General features: G+C 40.2%; 2 protein-coding genes and 1 pseudogene across 2 annotated transcripts; all 3 read right to left on the minus strand.

Moving 5' to 3' along the window:
* Positions 1-557: 557 nt before the first annotated feature.
* On the minus strand, positions 558-16891 carry LOC129149561 (DCN1-like protein 1; annotated as a pseudogene).
* Positions 3807-4730, minus strand: LOC103300979 (olfactory receptor 7A10-like). The gene has a single exon (XM_028134497.2). It carries the CDS (start codon positions 4728-4730, stop codon positions 3807-3809), a length of 924 nt encoding a protein of 307 aa, XP_027990298.2.
* A 2095-nt stretch (positions 16892-18986) lies between the features above and the next one.
* Positions 18987-19910, minus strand: LOC103301041 (olfactory receptor 7A5-like). The gene has a single exon (XM_008157961.2). The coding sequence runs from the start codon at positions 19908-19910 to the stop codon at positions 18987-18989; it is 924 nt and encodes a 307-aa protein (XP_008156183.2).
* Positions 19911-22597: the final 2687 nt, after the last annotated feature.

Below are 22597 nucleotides of genomic sequence, written 5' to 3' on the forward strand. Positions count from 1 at the left end.
TCACATTAATCTTATGTGTGATTTGCCAGGAAATAAACACCCGCCCCCCCCGCCCCCCCCGCCCTGCCCCACATACATACCAAGACACCATTCCAGATTTGGTATACTTAAATATATCACCCCATTGGAAGTGCTATCAGCATAGTCTTGGCAAATATCCCAAAGCATATATTTCAGAAGTTTTTAGAAATTGTTTGTAATGTTCATGTTTAATTCTTAGGCCAAACTGGTTTCTAATGAAGACAGCATTGTGCTTTGTGCAAGAATGAAAACCTCAAAATAATCACCATAAATCTTCTGGGAGAACAAATTAGGATGGTCCACAGATATAAGATGAAACCCACAATGTTGGAGTTTTAAATGGTTAGAGAGGCCCAGACTACAATACAAGCATAGCCCACCATTAGAAGAGTGGAATATGATATGCTCCAAGATGTATCCTAAACTTTCATTTGAACCTTCAGTCTGAATTATGAGGATTGATCTTCAGTTCAGTCCAGCCAGCAGAAATGGACTATGCATTTTTCATTGTATTTAATATACAGACCATGTACATTCTAGAAGGTTCCTTTAACATACACTGTTGTACTTTTTGTCCCAGCAATTTGAGGGCATGCAAATACTACAAAGTCATCAGTAAGAATAGGCCATGCTCCTTCTTCATCATAATTAGACATGTCATCTGCAATCATTACACTGAAGCCTAAAAGAAAATTCCAAGTATCTTTTGGCATTGATTGTTTATGATGTCCCAACACAAACTTATTCCATAAATCTAAGAATTTAAATATTTCATTAAGCACTAAGTTATAGTAGGCAATGGCCATTTCTAGATCTAAAACCTTTTTTCCTGGATTCTTTGCAAAATTAAAAGTAAACTGGTAAAAAAAAAAAAGTAAACTGGGAAAATCCTTAAATCATGCTAGTCACTTCAATCCCTGTTCCATCTTGGGTATCTGGGCCTCTGTGCTGTCACTTCCTAATTCTGTCATGACCCGAATGACGTCTTATTTGGAGAACTTGCACTGTTGCTGCTCTGAACTTCCACAGAATGATCAACCCAATGATGCTGTCTGGGCATGAGTGCCAGGTCATCACAGAACTGCTGTATGCCATCTGTTCCAATTTTATTTTTATCTTGAGAATCTTTGTGTCTAGTGTATAGAAATTCCAATGATCCTTTTACACTGTCTCCTATATACAGTTCAGGATTTGGGAAACAAATGGTCTGTTGCAACATCTAACTTCCAGTTATTTAAAAAAGTATGTCTGCTTTTCATTGTATGTTTAAATTTTTTAAAAAGTACCAATCCTCTATAACGATGCTATCAGGAAACATTAAGTGACATTAGTAAGTTTGTAAAATATCATAAAGCATAAATTTAGCATAGATAGTCCTAATAATATTTGATAGGAGTTTGCATCTTATTAATACTCTAGAGTATTTATGACAACTGGGAATTGATTTATGAAGTGTTGAGCTTAAAACCACAACAGCATATTACAAATGAAAAGTGTTAGAGTATTAAGAAGCAAATGGTACTTAAAAGAAATATCATGATGTACTGTGATGGAATTGTAAATTTATGAATGTCTCTGGCATATATTAGCAATGAAAAGAATGATTTTGTTTTTGTTTCTAGTAAATTAAATATATACATTTAATCCACATCTGTAAGATTCAGACTTAGTCATTTTGAGACAGGCAACTTATTGCTGGTTTTTCACTAGTAAGATAACTAGAAGATCATAAAGTAACCCAGGTTATTTCTCTGCAATGACTTAAACTTGTTCATGTTGTGTCCTCCAGGACTTTCTCTCCTCCTCCAGCTCCAGAGTGAATGGAGGACAGATGGCTCCTCTCCTGGGCTCCAGTTCATGCACAGTGTGGGGCAGCCCTTAGTGCAGCTGAGGAAGCAGCCTTGGCCTATGAGAGGCAGAGAGATGGGGGCAGGTTTCAGGAGCCTTGAGTGAGTTTTCCCATGGGGGCAGGGTCCTCCCAGGCATGTGTGATTCATCCTTTGATTATAAAGGTTGAAGATATTCCTGAGTGTAAAGTACTTCCTGAGTGTAAATATGTGATATTTAGATTGTTTTCTCACTATTTGGTGGATTTGAAAAAAGCTTAGAAAAGAGGAAATATTTAATTAGAGCACTTAGAAGGAGTCACTTTTGTATGAAGCACATTGAAAAATTTCAAACAGAAACAGGAAAATAGTTCAGAAAAAAACACTCTATGTAATTCTTCACTAAAATGAATAAGGAACCTTACACATGGAGATCATATTCCACAGTTTATTTTTTATTTTACTATTATTTTATTATTGACTAAAGGCCCAGTGCACAAAAATGCATGGCCCTGACCACCTGCGCGTACCTCAGCTCGCCTGCCTCATCACACCCACCAGCCCACTACCCCACCCTCCTGCCGGCCACCAGCCTTGCTGCAATCAGAGCCTGTGGGCCATGGGGTAGGGAATGAGAGGTGCTCATTGTATTTCATGGTGCCCCGGTCATTTGGTCATTTTGGTCATGACACCTGTGACCTTTTATTATTATGATTTTTTTAGAGAAAGAGGAAGGGAGACATAGATACAGAGGTAGATAGATAGATAGATAGATAGATAGATGATAGACAATAGATAGGTAGGTAGGTAGATAGATAGATAGATAGATAGATAGATAGATAGATAGATAGAAGCATAAATGTGAGAGAGAAAGATTGATTGACTGTTTCTTGTATGCACCTAGGAACATAGATGGAACCCACAACCTAGATATGTGCTCTGACCTGGAATCAAACACACACTTTGTGGTGTACAAGAAGATGCTACATCCAACTGAGCCATTGGGCCAAGTCAATATTCCACATTTTAATGATGTGCAACATGAAAAATATTTTTGTAGAGTAATAAATTGTATGGCTGTTTTTTTAAAAATATATTTTATTGAATTTTTTACAGAGAGAAAGGGCGAGGGATAGAGAGTTAGAAACATCAATGAGAGAAAGGGAGAGGGATAGAGAGTTAGAAACATCAATGAGAGAGAAACATTGATCAGCTGCCTCCTGCACACCTCCTACTGGGGATGCGCCCCCAACCAAGGTACATGCCCTTGTTCACCTTGACCAGAATCAAATCTGGGACCCTTCAGTCCGCAGGCTGATGCTCTATCCACTGAGCCAAACCAGCTAGGGCTGTATGGCTGTTTTTTGTTTCATAGTATTTAAGGTCATCTCTGACTCTAACCATATTAGATCACTATTTATTAACATGTATGTATTCTTGTAGACACTTCTTGGAAACATGTATTGAGTAGTCAGTTTTTGTCAGTGGCTAAGGAAGGCATGTGGACACACAGTTGAATAATAGAATTAATACTATAAAACCAGGAGACCAACTATAAAACATACTAGCATGTTAAAGTCTACAATATCACAAAGAGCTGTAAAGGTGGTGCTATAGAAAATATTGATGAACATATAAGTGAAAACTTTGGTCTCAGATTTTCCCCTACAATAAAATTATGTAAATGACTTTAGTAGCCAAGTATAGTTTGTCCCTAGGGGTAGTATAATTCATGACTGTTCTTTCAGAAAAATAATAGAAAAATTAATTGGAGTGATATATGTCATGAGAGACCAAATTATAAATGAGTAATACATGTTAACCCATGAGATAAATGAATATTTTCAGTACCTCATGGTCCAAAGATTGGATTAATTTGTGTCAGATTTTTTTCTCTGAGGCTAGAAACCTGCATTCCTGGGCAATTCTTCAGCCTAGTACAGTTGGCCCTGGAAAAGCTTACCTGCCAAGGAATCTTTGCAGGGCCCTCTTTATGTCATTGTTCCTCAGACTGTAGATGAAGGGGTTCAGCATGGGTGTGACCACAGTGTACATCACCGAGGCTGTTGCACTTGAGTGCACATTTTGGGTAGCAGTAGAACTGAGGTAAACTCCAAGGCTAGTACCATAAAATAAGGAGACAACTGAGAGGTGAGACGCACAGGTAGAAAATGCTTTATATTTCCCCTGAGATGATGGGATTACACATATGGAGGCAATGATCTTAGAATAAGAGTAAAGGATCCCAGCAAGGGGACCACCACCCAGCAGTCCAGCTGAAAAGTACATTGTAATGTTGTTAATAAAGGTGTCAGAACAGGCAATTTGTACCACCTGACTGAGTTCACAGAAAAAGTGGGGAATTTCTAAGTCTGAGCAGAAGCGCAGACCCAACACCATTAAGCTATTTAGTGAGGAATTCAGGACACTCAGGATCCAGGACACCAGAACCAGCAGTCCACAGAGCTGGGGGTTCATGATGACCATGTAGTGCAGAGGGTGGCAGATGGCCACAAACCGGTCATAGGCCATCACAGTCAGGATAAAGTTGTCTAAGCCAGCAAAAAGTATGAAAAAATACATCTGTGTGATGCAGCCTTCATAGGTGATGACTTTGCTCTGTGTCTGGATGTTCCACAGCATCTTTGGGATGGTGGTGGAGGTGAAACAGATGTCTACCAAGGACAGGTTGGAGAGGAAGAAGTACATGGGTGTGTGGAGGTGGGAGTCTGAGCTGACGGCCAGGATGATGAGCAGGTTTCCCAACACAGTGACCAGGTACATGGAGAGGAAAAGCCCAAATATGAGGGGCTGCAGTTCCAGTGCCTGTGAAATTCCCAGAAGAAGGAATTCTGAAATTTGTGTACCATTGCCTAGTTCCATGTGTTGGAAGTGACTACCAAAAAAAAAAAAAAAAAAGACAAAAGGAAAAAATGAATAATTAATTTTCACATTAGCAATCATTAGTAACTGAGAAGAAATGACAATTTATATTTTAGAATCAGGAAAATAATTTCCATTTTTGTTGTGTTATCTGGTCCCCATTAATGTATCTCTATTGGCATTCCTCATTAGAATTTCCTTCTGTAATATCAACCTGTTCTTCAAATGTAATGTATACTGATATTTTACTGAGGATATCTTTCCTGCATTTGAGAAATATATATTGACTATAGACCATGTTCTAGGCACTGTTCAGAGTATAGGACGCTGATAAACAGAAGTCTACAAACTAATGATGGAGCAATAATATAATCAAATAAAATGATAATATAACAAATCTGATGGTGGAGATGCTATTAAGAAAAGTAAGTCACATCAAATGGAGAGAGTGGATAGAGGGTTTTCTTTTTCATAGAGTTTATCCAAGACTTGCCAACGGCTGACACTTTAACACACACCTCAGTGAAGACTGAGCGAGAGACTAAGAGGGAAAGTGTTTCCCAGGGAGAAGGAACAGCCAGTACAAAGGCCCTGAGGAAGATGGTTGTTTTAGAAAATGAAGGCTCAGGAGTTTGAAGATAGCAGCATGTAGGCGGATTATTCTTGCAGCTCCTCCTGCAACCAAACTGGCAATAAAACTAAATTAGGGATTATTCACCCTGAATTACCAACTGAAGACTATCTGAAGAAGAGACTTTTAAAGAAGGAAGGGTAGAAACCACCTTGAGAGTGACAGGAAGGTTGTGGTTTTGGGAGGGGCTGGTACCACTCCCACAGGGCAGGCCAAGTTGAGGAGGGATATCTCAGCTGTGGGGGTTTCCCCCTGAGAGTAGTGAGGCCTGTGCACCAGGCTGGGCTCCCCAGCTTCCAGGGCCAGAGCCAGGAACACCTGCCTACATAGCATCCATCAATGAAAAGCAGCAGGGCTTCAACCAGCATAGGGTGATGGAGCCTGCTGGAGATAAAGCCACTTTGTTTTTATTTACTTATATATTTCTTATTTTTAAAATCTTTATTGTTAAAAGTATTACATATGCTCCCTTGTTTCCCCCATTGACCTCTTCCAGCCTGCTCTTTGTCCTCCAGCCCAGTCCTTCATCACCGTATTCTCTGTGTTCATGGGTTATGCATATCTATACTAATAAAATGGTAATATGCAAATTGGTCAGGATGCCCTCATATTAACAACCAAACAGCAGATTTTGTGGGGTGACAAGGCCAGCAGGGGTTAGTGAGGGATGACCAAATGACTGAACAACAGGCTGCGTGGGGCGACCATGCATGTGTGGGGGGGGGGGGGAGAACAGTGAGGGGCAACCAGGCTGGTAGGTGGGGCAGTTAGGAGCCAGCAGTCCTGGATTGTGAGAGGGATGTCTGACAGCCAGTTTTGGCCCGATCCCTGAGATTGGGCCTAAACTGGCAGTCGGACATCCCTCGAGGGGTCCCAGATTGGAGAGGGTGCAAGCTGGGCTGAGGGACATCCCCCCTTGCGCCCTCCCCTCCCCCCGCACCCGCCGTACACAAATTTCATGCTCTGGGCCTCTAGTATGCCTATAAGTTCTTTGGTTGGTCTGTTCCCACTCACCCACCCTCCCCTGCCTTCCCGCTGAGGTTCAAAAGTCTGTATGTACCATGCTTCTATGTCCTTGGATCAGTTTTGTTTGTCAGTTTATTTTGTTCATTAGATTCCACATGTGAGTGAGATCATGTGATACTTGTCTTACTCTCACTGGCTTATTTCACTTAGCATAGTACTCCCCATGTCCATCCCCATGATTGCCAATGGTAAGAATTCTTTCTTTTTTATAGCTGCATAGTATTCCATTGTGTAAATGTACCATAGCTTTTTTATCCCCTCATATGCTGATAAGCACTTGGGCTGTTTCTGAATCTTAGCTTTTGTAAATTGCACTGCCTTGAACATAGGGGTGCATATATTCTTTCTGATTGTTATTTCTCATTTCTTAGGATATATTCCCAGGAGTGGGATCAAATGGGAATTCCATTTTTAATTTTTTGAGGAAATTCCATACTGTTTTCCACAGAGAAAGCCACTTTGTTTTTTACAGGATCAGATCACAGAATTTTAGTTCACAGCCACACATCCTGGCTTCAGTGGAGGGAGGGTGGTGCAGACTGCAGTCACCTGAGAAGAGTCTGGGATTAGAAGCACTGGGGAGAGACATGGAGAGTAGCTTCCAGGATACCAGTGCTCAGTCATCCTCCCCAATTCTGCAGCAGCCATTTTTCCTGAGAGGTGCAAGCCCCTCTCCTCAGCTGCAGAGGCCTAACCTACAGGCCTGGTCAGACTCAGGAAGCATCAGTGACTGGCTTTGGGGCGAGGCCATTCTCCAAACTTTCCTGGGAACCTGACTGGCACCTCCCCCTCATGGAATAGCTGATAGAATTACTGACTTCCAGCAGACCCCACTGGCCTGCCTATGAGTGGATTCACCCTGCAAGGTTAGGGAAATACAGTCTAACCTCGGTTCTCAAATGTCTCCCAACTCAAACAATTCAGTTCTTTACCAAGTTGTTTAGAGAAACCATGTCTTCAATGTCAAATTTTGTGCATGATCAAAAGCGTCTTGCAAGACACAAACAAAGGAGAGAATGAGAGTCAAGTTTACAGTACTGTGAATATTTTCATGTAGTTTTCTGTTGTTGTTTGTTTTACTTTTGTTGGTGGTGAAATGGATGATTAGCACAATTTTAAAATCTAAAGAGGCCATCAGATGTGCTGATGTTGCTAAGGGCATGAAAGTGCTCACAAAACAAAGATCATAGGCAATTGAAGAGATATAAAAAATGTTGTTGATTTGGGTAAAGAAAAGCAGTTAGCCTGTGTCAGCGTTTTGGAGGCAATAATATGTGAAAAAGTGAATACTGCACCGCTGGAATGAGTGCTGACAGTGATTCCTTTAAGGCTAGTAAAGGATGCCTCAATACATCAAGAAAAGAAGTGCTTGTTTCTAGATTATACAGTACTGTAGATATGTACTCTATATAATATGATTAAAACAGAAATCATTTGGGGGTCTGGAACAAAGTAATTCAATTTACATTATTTCTAATGGAGAACAAATGGTTTGGTTTTCAAACAAATCTCTTGTCGAACAGCCTTCTGGAATAAATTAAGTTTGAGAACCAAGGTTACACTGTATTCTGGGAGAGTCTCAGGTGTGTGGCTCTGGGATAGGGGAACACACCCACCATCTTCTCTAAAGTCTGAATGGCACCTCCCCCTCATGGGAGATACAGAGGTCCCATCTTCCCTATTCTGCCAACAGCCCTTTCAGAAACAGTTTTTTCAGTGACTAAATCTGATAGCAAGTGGGCCTATGTAGGTGGGATAAGGGAAGATGGGATGTTTGCTGACCCACTTTTGAGGCCCACACTACTATAAAGTTGACCTTGGAGAGCAGCCTGGTCCCTCCTCTGCAGTGAAGTGCAGTAAAGGAACCACAAAAGGGGGATAACTTCAAGCTTCAAATAGCTTGCTGAGAACCAAATGTGGGCAGCTTCTGACATTGGCTATCCCCAAAGTCTCTACCAGGAGGCCCAGAATCAATATACAAAACAGTCATCCTCAGGCAACACAAGAGAAGGATACAAAGGGAGATCCCAGGAGCACACTAAAATCTGCCTAGATGAACTCCACTTTGTTTTTTTATTTTTATTTCATTATTTTCTTGTTATTGCTTTGTTTTTATTTTTTCTCTCTCCTTTTTTTCACATCTCTTATTTTTCTTTTTTTAATTCAATTTTTTATTTCTTTCACTTATTTTTCCTTCTTTTCTTTTTCACTATTTTTCTCCGTATTTTTTATTCATATTTTTTCTCTCCCTTCTTTACTTTCACACTCTTTCCCTCCATTTTTTCTTATAGTATTCTTCTAATTTTCTTCTTTTATTATTCTTATGTATGTTTCTCTTTCTTTTGTAGTTGTTTTTGTTTTTGGGCTCCTTTGTATATTTTTGTTTTCTTTCTGTTTTTTTTTTTTTTTTTAATCAGCACCTCTAAAACAGCTTACACAATGTTGTTGGGGTTGAGCCTCACAGTCAGGCAGCCTGAGGATGGATCCTACCCAGAAATGGCCCAACAACAATCAAGACCCAGTTACAACAGAAGAGCCCCCAAGACACACACACAAGGGACATTTCTAGAGCATCCAATTCAGGAGATAAAGGATGCTGCACCAGTGGGCCCTACAGGACACTTCTGTTGAAAGACCACCCCATGAAGACTGGGAGTAATAACATTTCTATCTAATACACAGAAACAAACACAAAGAAATAGCTTGGGAAAAATATACAATTCCCAAATGAAATAAAAGGAGGAATCTCCAGAAAAAAAGCTAAATAAAATGGAGGCAAGCAATTTATCAACATAGAGTTCTAAGTAATAGTTATAAGGATGCTCAAGGAACTTAGTGAAAACTACAAGGAACATAACGGGAACTACAAGGAACTGAGTGAGAACCACATCAGCATGAAAAAGGACATAGAAACCATGAATAAGAACAATTCAGAAATGAAGAATACCACCTGGTGAAAGAAATAGACTTACAAGTCCAGAAAGCACAAAAGTTTCAAACAATAAGAACCCAAAGCGGCTCACCCCAAGACACATCATAATTAAAATGCCAAGCATTAAAGACAAAGAGAGATTCAAAAAAGCAGTTAGTTACCTACAAGGAAGCACCCATATGACTGTCAGCTGATTTCTCAACAGAAAATTTGCTGGCCAGAAGGGAGTAGCAAGAAATATTCAAAGTGATGAATAGTAATGACCTACAACCAATATTATTCTACCCAGCAAAGCTATCATTTAGAATTGAAGATCAGATAAAGAGTTTCACAGACAAAAAAAAAAGCAAAAGGAGTTCATCACCACCAAACTAGTATTACATGAAATATTGAAGGGTATTCTTTAAGAAGAGGAAGAAGAAAAAGAGAAAAAAGATACAAAGTATAAACAATAAAAAGGCAATAAATACATGTCTATCAATAAGAATCCTAAATAATAAGAGATAAATATGCAAATTAGGATGGGACATCACAACCAGCTCAGGAGGCTGCGTCACTACCAGCTCAGAGCACGAACCCCAGCCCCAGCAGACACACACCCCACACCAGGGCTGGGGGCAGGCTCTGAGCAGCTGCAGTATGGCTCAGAGCCCACCCCCAGCCCCAGTGCCACCCAGCTCTGAGGCCACTCCTGCCAGGGGTTCGCGGACAGGCACGCTGCACCACCTGCCCTGGGAGCAAGGTCCCCAGTGGACCCACAGACCTTCCCAGGGGTGTGTGCTTGAGCTGTGCCGCATCACAGCTGGGACCAAGGCCCCCAGTGGACCTTCCCAGAGGGACGTACTCCAAGCCGCACCACGGCTGGGACCAAAGGCCCCAACAGACCCGCGGACATGCCCAGGGGGACATGCTCTGAGCCACCACGGCCAGACTGTGGCTTAGGCCCACTCTCTGTAGGACATCCCCTGTGGGCTCCCAGAATTTGAGAGGGGGCAGGCTGGACTGAGGGACACACACCCAGTGCATGAATTTCATGCACCAGGCCTCTAGTCTAAAAATAAAAATAACAAACATAGAATCTAAATAAACTGATGAATAAAATAGAAGCATGGGAACATGGAGCAGACTGATGAATCTCAGAGGGGAGAGATGAGAGGGGAGGGGAAAACTTCAATTTAAGTATTTATATGCATATATGCCTTACCTATGGATACAGACAATAAGGTGAAGGCCAGGGGCAGGGCAAGAACCCAGTGGAGGGTGTCAATGGGGAAAAAAGGAGGGCATAATACTCTTAACAATAAATATTTAAAAGAAATGAAGAACACCCTATGTGACATTAAGAATACACTGAAAGGAATAAAAATTAAGCTGGATGAAGCAGAGAAACAAAAATAAAAAAGAATTTAAAATAATGAGGATAGTTTAAGGGAGATTTGGGAAAACTTCAAATGTAACAATATACACATCATAGAAATAGAGAAGGAAAAGAAAGCGGTAAAAAGATATAGATCTAGTTAGTAGAAAAAATGATAGAAAATTTCCATAACCTGTTAAAAGAAAAATTCACACACACTCAGGAAGCACAGCATCTCAATCAAGATGAATTCAAGAGAACCACACAAAGACACATACTATTAAAATGGCAATGGTTCATGACAGAGTAATAATCTAAAAGGGAGCAAGAGATAAACAGTTTTCTACAAAGGAGCTTCCATAAGGCTTTCAGCTGATTTCTCAACAGAAACACTGTGGCAAGAAGTGAATGGCATGACTTATTCAAGGTAATGAAAAGCGAGGTTCTGAAACCAACACTACTCTGTCCATCAAGGCTTTCATTCGAAATCAATTATGAAGTAAAGAGCTCCCCAGACAAGAAAAAAGGCTAAAGGAGTTTAACACCATCAGACAAGCATTGCAAGAAATGTTAAAGGGACTACCTCAATAATGAGAAGAAATAGAGAAACATAGGCATAAAGAATTAAAATGGCAATAAATTGGTACCTATCAATAATAACCTTAAGTGTTAATGAATGAAATGCTTGACTCAAAAGACATAGGGTAACTGAACGGATAAGAAAACATGACCCAAATATATGCTGTCTACAAGAGACTCACACAGGATGAGATTGATGGATGGAAAAAGCAAATTTCCATACAAATGGAAATGAAGATAAAGCCTGGGAAACAATATTCATATCTGACAAAATAGACTTCAAAATGAAGGCCATAACAAGAGACAAGGAAGGTCACATATAATACTAAAGGGATTGATACAACAAGAAGATATAACCCTGTTAAACATATATGCACCCAATATAAGGAAAACCAAATATATAAAAAGAACTTCTAGAGGACTTAAAGGAAGAAATTGACAGCTATACAATCATAGTAGGGAACTATAACACCCCACTGACATCAGTGGATAGATTTTCTAGACAAAAAATCAATAAGAAAACAGCGACCTTAAATAACACACTAGAACAAATGGATTTAATTAATGATATTCCACCCAAAGCAGCAAAATATACATTTTTTCAAGTGCACAAGGAACATTCTCAATGATAGACCACATGTTAGGACACAAAATAAGTCCCTACAAGTTCAAGAGGATTGAAATCATATCAAGCTTCTTCTCAGATCACAATGGCATGAAACTACAGATGAATTACAAAAAAACACCCACAAACCTTCAAACACATGGAGGCTAAATACCATTTTAGTAAACAATGAACGGACTACCAATGATATCAAGGAAAAATAAATTCCTGGAAACAAATGAAAATGGACACACAACAACCCAGAATCTATGGAAACCGGGAAAAGCAGTCCTGACAGGGAAGTTTATAGCACTACAGGCCTACCCCAAGAATCAAGAAACATTTCCAATAAACTATTTAACCCTACAACTTAAAAAAATTAGAAATTAAACAGCAAGAAAAGCTCAGAGTAAGTCAGAGTGGAAACAAATGACAAAGAAACAATGTAAAATATCAATGAAACCAAGAGCTGGTTCTTTGAAAAGATAAACAATATCAATGCACTTTTAGCCTGACTCATCAAGAAACAAATAGGAGGACCCAAATAAAATCACAAACAGAAGTAGTGAAGTACCAACTGACACCACAGAGAAAATGATTGTAAAAAAATACTATGAACAACTACATGCCAACAGGCTGGACAATGTGGACGAAATGGACAAATTCCTAGAAACATACAATTTTCCAAAACTGAATCAGGAAGAAACAGAAAACCTGAATAGGCCAATAACAACTGATTGAATTGAAACAGTAACAAAACAAAACAAAAAACCTCTTAGGAAACAAAAGCCCTGGGCTAGATGGCTTCACCTGGGAGTTTTGCCAAACATTCAAAGAAGAAGTAACACCTATCGACCTCAAACTATTACAAAAACTTTAAGAGGAAGGAAGCCTCCAAAGCTCTTTTTATGAGGCAAGCATTATCATAATTCCAAAATGAGAAAAAGAAAGAGAATTACAGGCCAATATCCCTGACGAACATAGATGTTAAAATCCTCAACAAAATATTGACAAATCTGATTCAGCTGCATATTAAAAAGATCATACATCATGACCACATTGGATTTATTCCAAGGATACAAGGCTGGTACAATATTCACAAATCAATAAATGTCAAATATCACATAAACAAATTGAAAGACAAAAATAGCAGAAGCCTATAAATAGATGCAGAAAAAGCATATGATAAAACACAAAACCCATGTTTTGATAAAAACTCTCAGCAAAGTGGGAATAGAGGGATTGTACCTCTATATAAAAAGGCCATATATGACAAACCTACAGCAAACATCACAATCAAAAGACAAAAACTAAAACCATTTTTCCCTAAGAACCTGTGTAAGATAGGGATGTACACTTTCACAACTCTTATTCAACATAATACTGGAAGTCCTAGACACAGCAATCAGAGAAGAAGAAAACTTAAAACGCATCCAAATTGGAAAGTAGGAAGTAAAACAGTCATTATTCGCAAATGACATGATACTGTCCAAATAGTGATGCTATTTAACTCAGAGTTTCTCAGCCTCAGCACTGTTGGCATTCTGGGACAGACTGTTCCCTGTGGTGAGGTCTGTCCTTTTTTTTTTTTTTTTAATAATATATTTTATTGATTTTTTTACAGAGAGGAAGGGAGAGGGATAGAGAGTTAGAAACATCGATGAGAGAGAAACATCGATCAGCTGCCTCCTGCACACCTCCTACTGGGGATGTGCCCGCAACCAAGGTACGTGCCCTTGACCAGAATCGAACCTGGGACCCTTCAGTCCATAAGCCGACGCTCTATCCACTGAGCCAAACCAGTTTCGGCAAGGTCTGTCCTTTGAATTGAAGGTTGTTTACAGCATCCCTGCCTTCACATCCCTCTCTAATATGACAGTCACAAATCTGTTAGGACATAGGTCAATGTCTCTTGGGGGAAGGGGGGAAATCACCCCCGATTAGAATCACGATTTGAATTTCATAATTTAAACATATTTTAATAGCATTGCTATGATTGCAATGTAATGATAACGAGTATGAAAGACCATCAAAAGTGTGAGGAGCAGTCACACTATGAATTCTTATATAGCCACTGAAATAAATACATTAATTAATCAAGCAAACAAACAGCAATCTCTTGCCTCTGGACTAAGTAGAATGAGCTCTCAGCTGCAACAGGTAAATGTTCCTGGCTTCCATTCTCTGTGACCATCTCTCTCATGCAGGGTCAGCTGGGTTTTGGACTCACCTGGATAAGATCTATGAGAGGAAGGTCATGGTGGGGACGTCTGAATTCCTCCCTGAATAGATGATGATAGAGACTAAAGTTCTGTTCACAGGCAAGACAGCAGGAAGGTGTGCAGCATCAGTCCCCAGCCAGAGTTGGGGCTACAAACAAACAAATAACAGTGAGAAATAAACATAACCATGCCCTCCCAGCCTAAGTTTACACATGATGGGAGACTGGAAATGAGGGGTATTTATAAATCTCCACACCTGCTCTGCAGGCACATTTCTCTCTTGTTTCTGCAACCTCTAAGCACACAAATATGATATATCTTTTAGCAAGGGGAGGATTATGGTAGCAAATGGAACAGTTTTGTTAATCACCTGACATTAGGATAGAATATGAGCCAGGCTCATCCGGGTGGGACTAAGGTAAGCACAGTGGTTCTGTTAATGTTGAAGAGAGACACAAAAGAATTGGATTTAGAGAGACTGAAAATGCTACACAGCTGGCTTGAAAATGGAAGAAGGAATGAGCCAAGTTATGCAGGCAGCCAGGAACACTGAAAGCCATTGGAAAGCAACACATCCTCCCCTGAGCCTCTAGCCCTGCACACCTATTGTCTCTGGGCTAGGCTGATTAGACACAGTGACTCAGAGTTTTCAGGTTCCATCCTCCCTGACCCTTTCCTGCTGTACTCATTGGCCTCCCAGGCTCACCTGGATGGGTCTCTGAGAGGAAGGTCTGCGTGTGGAAGTCTGAATTGCTCCCTGGATGGTTGATGATGGAGACTGAAGCTCTGCCCCACAGGAGACAGCAGGAAGGAGTGAATGAAGCATCAGTTCCTGAGCCAGACTTAGGAATCAAAAGCAACAGCCATGTGCTGTCCCCTAGCGTTGTACAAGCTGAGGAACTGACAGGGGAGATATCTACAGATCTCTCTATACCTGCTCATCAGGCACATTTCCCTTGTGTTATTCCAACATCTAAGCACATGGTTTCCCTGTGGGCCTCTGGAATAGGCAGAAAGGAAAATTTTCCTAATGATTCTCTGATCCCAGGAGACCAGGTTGTAAGTCAAGTGTACTCAGTTTTTATGACTCCTTGTTTTGGTCTCTCCTGCTTTCTAGAGGCCGAAAGACCTACTACCCTGTCCCATCCCTGACTTCTTTTTTTCTTAAAGTCTGATGGGGGATGGGACACAGCCCTGATGTCTCTAGAGAATTTCTATTCTCCTCTTCAATATGGCAGAACTACGCTCCTTTGACATGCAATCCCCAGTACCACACTCTTTGGCTTCCTGACACATTTGTCAAAATGATGAGAGATTTTATACTTATATCACCAGTTAAAAGGCATTATTTAGAGCCTCACAAAATATTGATTAGTTTTCCTCTCCAGTGTGCCTCAGGTGGTTGAGCATTGTCCCATGTACCTATAGGTTGTTCTCATGCCCGTTTTGCAGGCTTGATCCCCAGTAGGGGTTGTGCAGGAGACAGTCCCATCAGTGCTTCTCTCTCATGGATGTTTCTATTTCTCTTTCTCTCTAAAAATTTGATAAAAACATATTAAAATATTTATTAATTATTAGAGATACATTTAGATATTTTTATGTCCCATGACCTGACCTTATCATTTTATAGAAATTGTTTGATTGAATCTTTAGGAAAGTCCATTCTATTAGGTAATGTTTCTTTTTGAAATGACCAGGCATTTTTATTTCCATTTCTTCTATTAATGTCATGCATTACATTGGTTGATTTCTATCTTTTTAAAAAAATCTTTATTATTGAAAGTATTACATATGTCTCCCCTTCCCCCCATTAACCTCTCCCAACCCTCCCTGGCCCCACCTCCCCACAGGCCTTCACTACCCTATTGTCTGTGACCATTGGTTATGAATATATGCATATGAGTTCATTAGTTGATCTCTTCCCACCTCAACCTCCTCTGCTTTTCCTCTGAGGTTTGACAGTCCATTCGGTGCTTCTGTGACTCTGGGTCTATTTTTGTTCATCAGTTTATATTGTTCATTATATTCTCAAATGAGTGAGATTTTTGATATTTATCTTTCTCTGACTGACTTATTACACTTAGCATAATGTTCTCCAGATCCATCCCTGCTGTTGCAAATGGTAAGAGTTCTTTCTTTTTTACAGCAGAGTAGTATTCCATTGTATAGATGCATCACAGTCCTTGTTATTTTTTATTGTCTAAAGTTTTACAAATGTTTCCTTTGTCCCCGATTGACCCCCATTCTCCGCCCCCTGCCATTCCCACCCCAGAGGGCAAGCCCCCACCGCCTTTGTGTCTGTGTCCATTGGTTATGCTAATATGCATGCATACAAGTCCTTTGGTCAAAGTAAACTGGATAAAAAAAAATGTAAACTGGTAAAAATCCTTAAATCGTGCTGGTCCTTTCAATTCCTGTTCCATCTTGGGTATCTGGGCCTCTGTGCTGTCACTTCCTAATTCTGTCAGGTCCTGCATGAACTCTTGTTTGGAGAACTTGCACTGTGTTGCTGCTCTGAACTTCCATGCACTGATCATCACAGACCTGCTGTATGCCATCTATTCCAATTTTATTTTTACCTTCAGGATCTTTGTATCTAGTGTATAGATGTTCTAACTTCTTCTTGTCCAATGATCCTTTTACACTGTCTCATATATATGGTTCCGGATTTGGGGGAAAAATTGGTCCATTAGAATATGTAACTTCCAGTCATTTTGAGACAGGCAACTTACTGCTGGTTTTTCACTAGGTTGTGTGAAGATCATAAAGTAACCATGGGTATCCTTCTGCAACAACTTAAACTTGATCATGTTGTGTCCTCTGGGCCTCTTCCCGCCTCCTCCAGCTTCAGAGTTAATGGAGGATAGATGGTTCCTCTCCCAGGCTCCTGGGCTCGAGTTCATGCACAGTGTGGGGCAGCCCTTGGCATAGCCGAGGATGCAGCCCTAAGCCTGGGAGAGGCAGAGGGTTGGGGGCAGGTGTCAGGAGCCCCAAGTGAATTTTCTCCTGGGGGTGGGGTCCTCCTAGGATATGTGTGATTCATCCTTTGGTTATAAATATTGAAGATATTCCTGAGGGTAAAGATATTCATATATATATATATATATATATATATATATATATATATACTAGAGGCCCGGTGCACGAAATTAGTGCACGGAGGGAGGTTGTCCCTCAGCCCAGCCTGTACCCTCAATATGGGACCCCTCCAGGGATGTCCCATATGGGACCCCTCAAGGGATGTCCGACTGCCCGTTTAGGCCCGATCCCACCAGTGGGATCGGGCCTAAACGGGTGGGATCGGGCCTAAATGGGCAGTCGGACATCCCTCTCACAATCCAGGACTGCTGGCTCCCAACTGCTTGCCTGCCTGCCTTCCTGATTGCCCCTAACCACTTCTGCCTGCCAGCCTGATCACTCCCTAACCACTCTGCTGCCAGCCTGTTTGCCCCCAACTTCCCTCCTCTGCCAGCCTGGTCACCCCTAACTGCCCTCTCCTGCAGGGTTGATCACCTCCAACTGCCCTCCCTTGCAGGCCGGGTGCCTCCCAACTGCCCTCTCCTGCTGGCCATCTTGTGGTGGCCATCTTGTGTCCACATGGGGGCAGGATCTTTGACCACCTGGGGGCAGCAATATTGTGTGTTGCAGTGATGATCAATCTGCATATTACTCTTTTATTAGATAGGATATATATATATGATATTTAGATTGTTTGCTCACTGTCAGTTTGGTGGATTTGAAAAAAATTTAGAAAAGGGGAGATATTTAATTTAGAGCACTCAGAAGGAGTCACAAATTTATGAAGCATATTGAAAAATTTCAAACAGAAATAGGAAAATACTTAAAAAACACACACACACATAAAACACTCTATGTAATTCTTCACCCAAATGAATAAGGAAACTTATACATGGACATCCTACTTCACAGTTTATTTTTTAATTTTTACTATTATTTTATTATTGATTTTTTTAGAGAGAGAAGAAGGGAGACATAAATACAGTGGTAGACATAGATAAATAAATGATAGATAACAGATAGATAGATAGATAGATAGATAGATAGATAGAGACAGAAGCATCGATGTGAGAGAGAAACATTGATTGACTGCCTCCTGAATGCACCCCACCTGGGTTGGAACCTACAACCTAGATGTATGCTCTGACCTGGAATCAAACACACAACGCTTTGTGGTGTACAGGAGGATGCTCCATCTAACCAGCCATTGGGCCAGGTCAATATTCCATACTTTAATGACACTCAGCATGAAAAATATTTTTGTAGAGTAATAAATTATATGGCTGTTTTTTGCTTCATCATATTTAAGGTCATTTCTGACTCTAACCATATTATATCAGTCTATTTATTAAAATGTATGTATACATGTAGACGCTTCTTGGAAACCTGTATTGAGTAGTCAATTGTTTCCAGTGGCTAAGGTAGGCATGTGGACACACAGTTGAATAACAGAATGAAGTCTATAAAACCAGGAGACAAGCTATAAAACATACTAGCATGTTGAAGTCTACATTTTCAAGAAGAGCAGTAAAGGTGGTGCTATAGAAAATAATGATGAACATATAAGTGAAAACTGTAGTCTCAGATTTTCTTCTACAATAAAATTATGTAAATGATCTTAGTAACCAAGTATAGTTTGTCCCTAGGGGTAGTATAATTCATGACTGTTCTTTCAGGAAAACAATAGAAAATTTATTTGGAATGATATATGTAATAAGAGAATAAATTATACTAAAGTAATTCATGTTAACCCATGAGATAAATGAGTATTTCCAATTTCTTATGTTCCAATGACTGGATTAATTTATGCCAGACTTCTGACTCTGATGCTTGAAACCTTCATTCCTGGGCAATTCTTCAGCCTTGTACAATTGGCCCTTGAAAACCTTACCTGCCAAGAAATCTTTGCAGGGCCCTCTTTATGTCATTGTTCCTCAGACTGTAGATGAAGGGGTTCAGCATGGGTGTGACCACAGTGTACATCACTGAGGCTGTTGCACTTGACTGTGCATTATGGGTAGCAGTAGAACTGAGGTAAACTCCAAGGCTTGTACCATAAAATAAGGAGACAACTGAGAGGTGAGACACACAGGTAGAAAATGCTTTATATTTCCCCTGAGATGATGGGATTACACATATGGAGGCAATGATCTTAGAGTAAGAGTAAAGGATTCCAGCAAGGGGACCACCACCTACCAGCCCAGCTGAAGAATACATTAGAATATTGTTAAGAAAGGTGTCAGAACAGGCAAGTTGGATCACCTGATTGAGTTCACAGAAAAAGTGTGGGATTTCCAAGTCTGAGCAGAAGGACAGACGCAACACCATTAAGCTATGTAGCAAGGAAACCATGGCACTCAGGATCCAGGACAGCAGAACCAGCAGTCCACAGAGCCAGGAGTTCATGATGACCAGATAGTGCAGGGGGTGGCAGATGGCCACAAACCGGTCATAGGCCATTACACTCAGGATAAAGTTGTCCAACACTGCAAAAAGTGTATAAAAATACATTTGTGTAATGCAGTCTTTATAGGTGATGACTTTTCTCTGTGTCTGGATGTTCCATAACATCTTTGGGATGGTGGTGGAGGTGAAACAGATGTCTACCAAGGACAGGTTGGAGAGGAAGAAGTACATGGGTGTGTGGAGGTGGGAGTCTGAGCTGACAGCCAGGATGATGAGCAGGTTTCCCAACACAGTGATCAGGTACATGGAGAGGAAAAGCCCAAATATGAGGGGCTGTAGTTCCAGTGCCTGTGAAAGTCCCAGAAGAAGAAATTCTGAAATTTGTGTATCATTGCCTGGTTCCATGTTTTGGAGATGATTACAAAAGAAAAAAGATAGAAAAAATGATTAACTAATTTTCACACTGGCAAGCATTATAACTGAGAATAAATGACACATTTATATGTTAGAGTCCGGAAAATAATTTCCATTTTTGTTGTGTGATCTGCTTCCCATTAATATTTCTCTATTGGCATTTTTCATTAGAATTTCCTGTTCTTCAAACATAATGTATACTGCTGTTTTACTGAGTATATCTTTCATGCATCTGAAAAATATATATTGACTATAGACCATGTTCTAGTCACTGTTCAGAGTATGGGATGCTTAAAAACAAAAGTCTACAAACTAATGATAGAGCAATAATATAATCAAATAAAAATGATAATATAATATATCCGATGGTGGAGATTCTATAAAGAAAAGTAAATCACGTCAAATGGAGAGAGTGGATAGAGGATGTTCTTTTTTTTATAGAGTTTAGCCAAGACTTGCCAATGGCTGACACTTTAACACACACCTCAGTGAAGACTGAGTGAGAGACTAAGAGGGAAAGTGTTTCCCAGGGAGAAGGAACAGCCAGTACAAAGGCCCTGAGGAAGACGGTCACTCATTAGCTTCCCTTGAGTAAGGGCATTTTATGTTAAAAACACACATGAAGTAGAAAAGAAATTTTAATTAGATTTGGAAATATTTACCACCCTCTCCCCAGCTGGTAAAGCAAAAGCCTCACTGCATAAATGTAACTGACTGTGCTGCCCCTGTGGCATTACGATTTAAGGTACAATGGGTGACCTCTCTTTCTCCATCTACATAAGTATAGTGACTTTTTTCTCAGCATCCTGTATCTTTGCCTAGCATTTGGTCAGTCCTCAATTTATATTTCCCAAATGCATGCCAGAATTTCTCCTTAAAAGTAAAGAATGCATGATCACTGGGGGAAAAGGCTAAGTGTGGGGTAGGAATTCCTGCCAATTGTTCCAATAGAGAAAGTAAATGGGTGACAAATCCAGAATATATGCAGCCTCGCTAATAATAAAGTAGTTACTTCAAAGTAAAACTATTTATTATTCCTTTTCAGACTCATTAAATACGTTTTTCACGTGAATACCCAGCATGAGAGATGATGCTACAATGAAGGTCTCACAAATTGCTATTGCAAGGGACCAACTCCCTGAGTGGTCAGGATCTTTTCAATAAAGACAAAACGTGCTCAAATGCACACCATTTTTGAAATTTAATACGAACACTCTCACTCCACTGCACTGTTCTTTCCACCTAATTTTCTATTACCTTCTTGCTGAAAAATAAATCTCAGATATGTTTTCATTTTACTGCAATCATTTTATACATCTCACTCATTCTACAGTGTCATCCAACTGGACTCCCATTCTTATCACTTCATTGTCAACTATGGTCCTTATAATGCAGATTCCAACAAACATATCTTTCTTACTGTGTTACCTAAATTAATTACAAATTAATTCCTTCACCCAAAATGCCAACATATTGAACTCCTATCTCTAGTCTCAACTGTTTGGGCTTTTAGGTGACTCAGGTTTAAATTCTCAGGTTCAATCCTCCCTAACCCTCTCCTGATGTACCTACTGGCCTCCTAGACTCACCTGGATGGGTCTCTGAGAGGAAGGTCTCCATGTGGAAGTCTGAATTGCTCCCTGGATGGTTGATGATGAGACTGAAGCTCTGTCCCCACATGAGACAGCAGGAAGGAGTGAAGCATCAGTCCCTGAACCAGCTTAGGAATCAAAAGCAACAGCCATGTGCTGTCCCCAGCGTTGTACAAACTGAGGACTGCACAGGTGAGATATTTACAGCTCTCTCTGTACCTGCTCATCAGGCACATTTCCCTTGTGTTGTTCCAACTGCTAAGCACATGATTTCCCTGTGGGCCTCTGGAATAGGCAGAAAGGAAAATTTTCCTAATGATTCTCTTATCCTAAGAGACCAGGTTGTAGTCAAGTGTACTTAGTTTTTGTCTTGGTCTCTCCTGCTTTCTAGAGGCCGAAAGACCTACTACCCTGTCCCATCCCTGACTTCCCTTTTTCTTCAAAGTCTGATAGGGGGTGGGACACAGCCCTGATGTCTCTAGAGAATTTCTATTCTCCTCTTCAATATGGCAGAACTGTGCTCCTTTGATGTGCAATCCCCGGTACCACACTCTTTGGCTTCCTGACACATTTGTCAAAATGATGAGAGATTTTATACTTATATCACCAGTTAAAAGGCATTATTTAGAGCCTCACAAAATATTGATTAGTTTTCCTCTCCAGTGTGCCTCAGGTGGTTGAGCATTGTCCCATGCACCTATAGGTTGTTGGCATGCCCGTTTTGCAGGCTTGATCCCCAGTAGGGGTTGTGCAGGAGACAGTCCCATCAATGCTTCTCTCTCATGGATGTTTCTGTTTCTCTTTCTCTCTAAAAATTTGATAAAAACATATTAAAATATTTATTAATTATTAGAGATACATTTAGATATTTTTATGTCACATGACCTGACCTTATCATTTTATAGAAATTGTTTGATTGAATCTTTAGGAAAGTCCATTCTATTAGGTAATGTTTCTTTTTGAAATGACCAGGCATTTTTATTCCCATTTCTTCTATTAATGTCATGCATTACATTGGTTGATTTCTATCTTTAAAAAAAAAATCTTTATTGTTGAAAGTATTACATAAGTCTCCCCTTCCCCCCA

This window comes from Eptesicus fuscus, chromosome 6, assembly GCF_027574615.1.
Source record: "Eptesicus fuscus isolate TK198812 chromosome 6, DD_ASM_mEF_20220401, whole genome shotgun sequence".
NCBI classification, from domain to species: Eukaryota; Metazoa; Chordata; class Mammalia; order Chiroptera; family Vespertilionidae; genus Eptesicus; species Eptesicus fuscus.

Excerpts from the sequence above, each read along its gene's own strand:
- LOC103300979 (XM_028134497.2), bottom strand. The coding sequence starts at position 4,730 with ATGGAACTAGGCAATGGTACACAAATTTCAGAATTCCTTCTTCTGGGA.
- LOC103301041 (XM_008157961.2), bottom strand. The coding sequence starts at position 19,910 with ATGGAACCAGGCAATGATACACAAATTTCAGAATTTCTTCTTCTGGGA.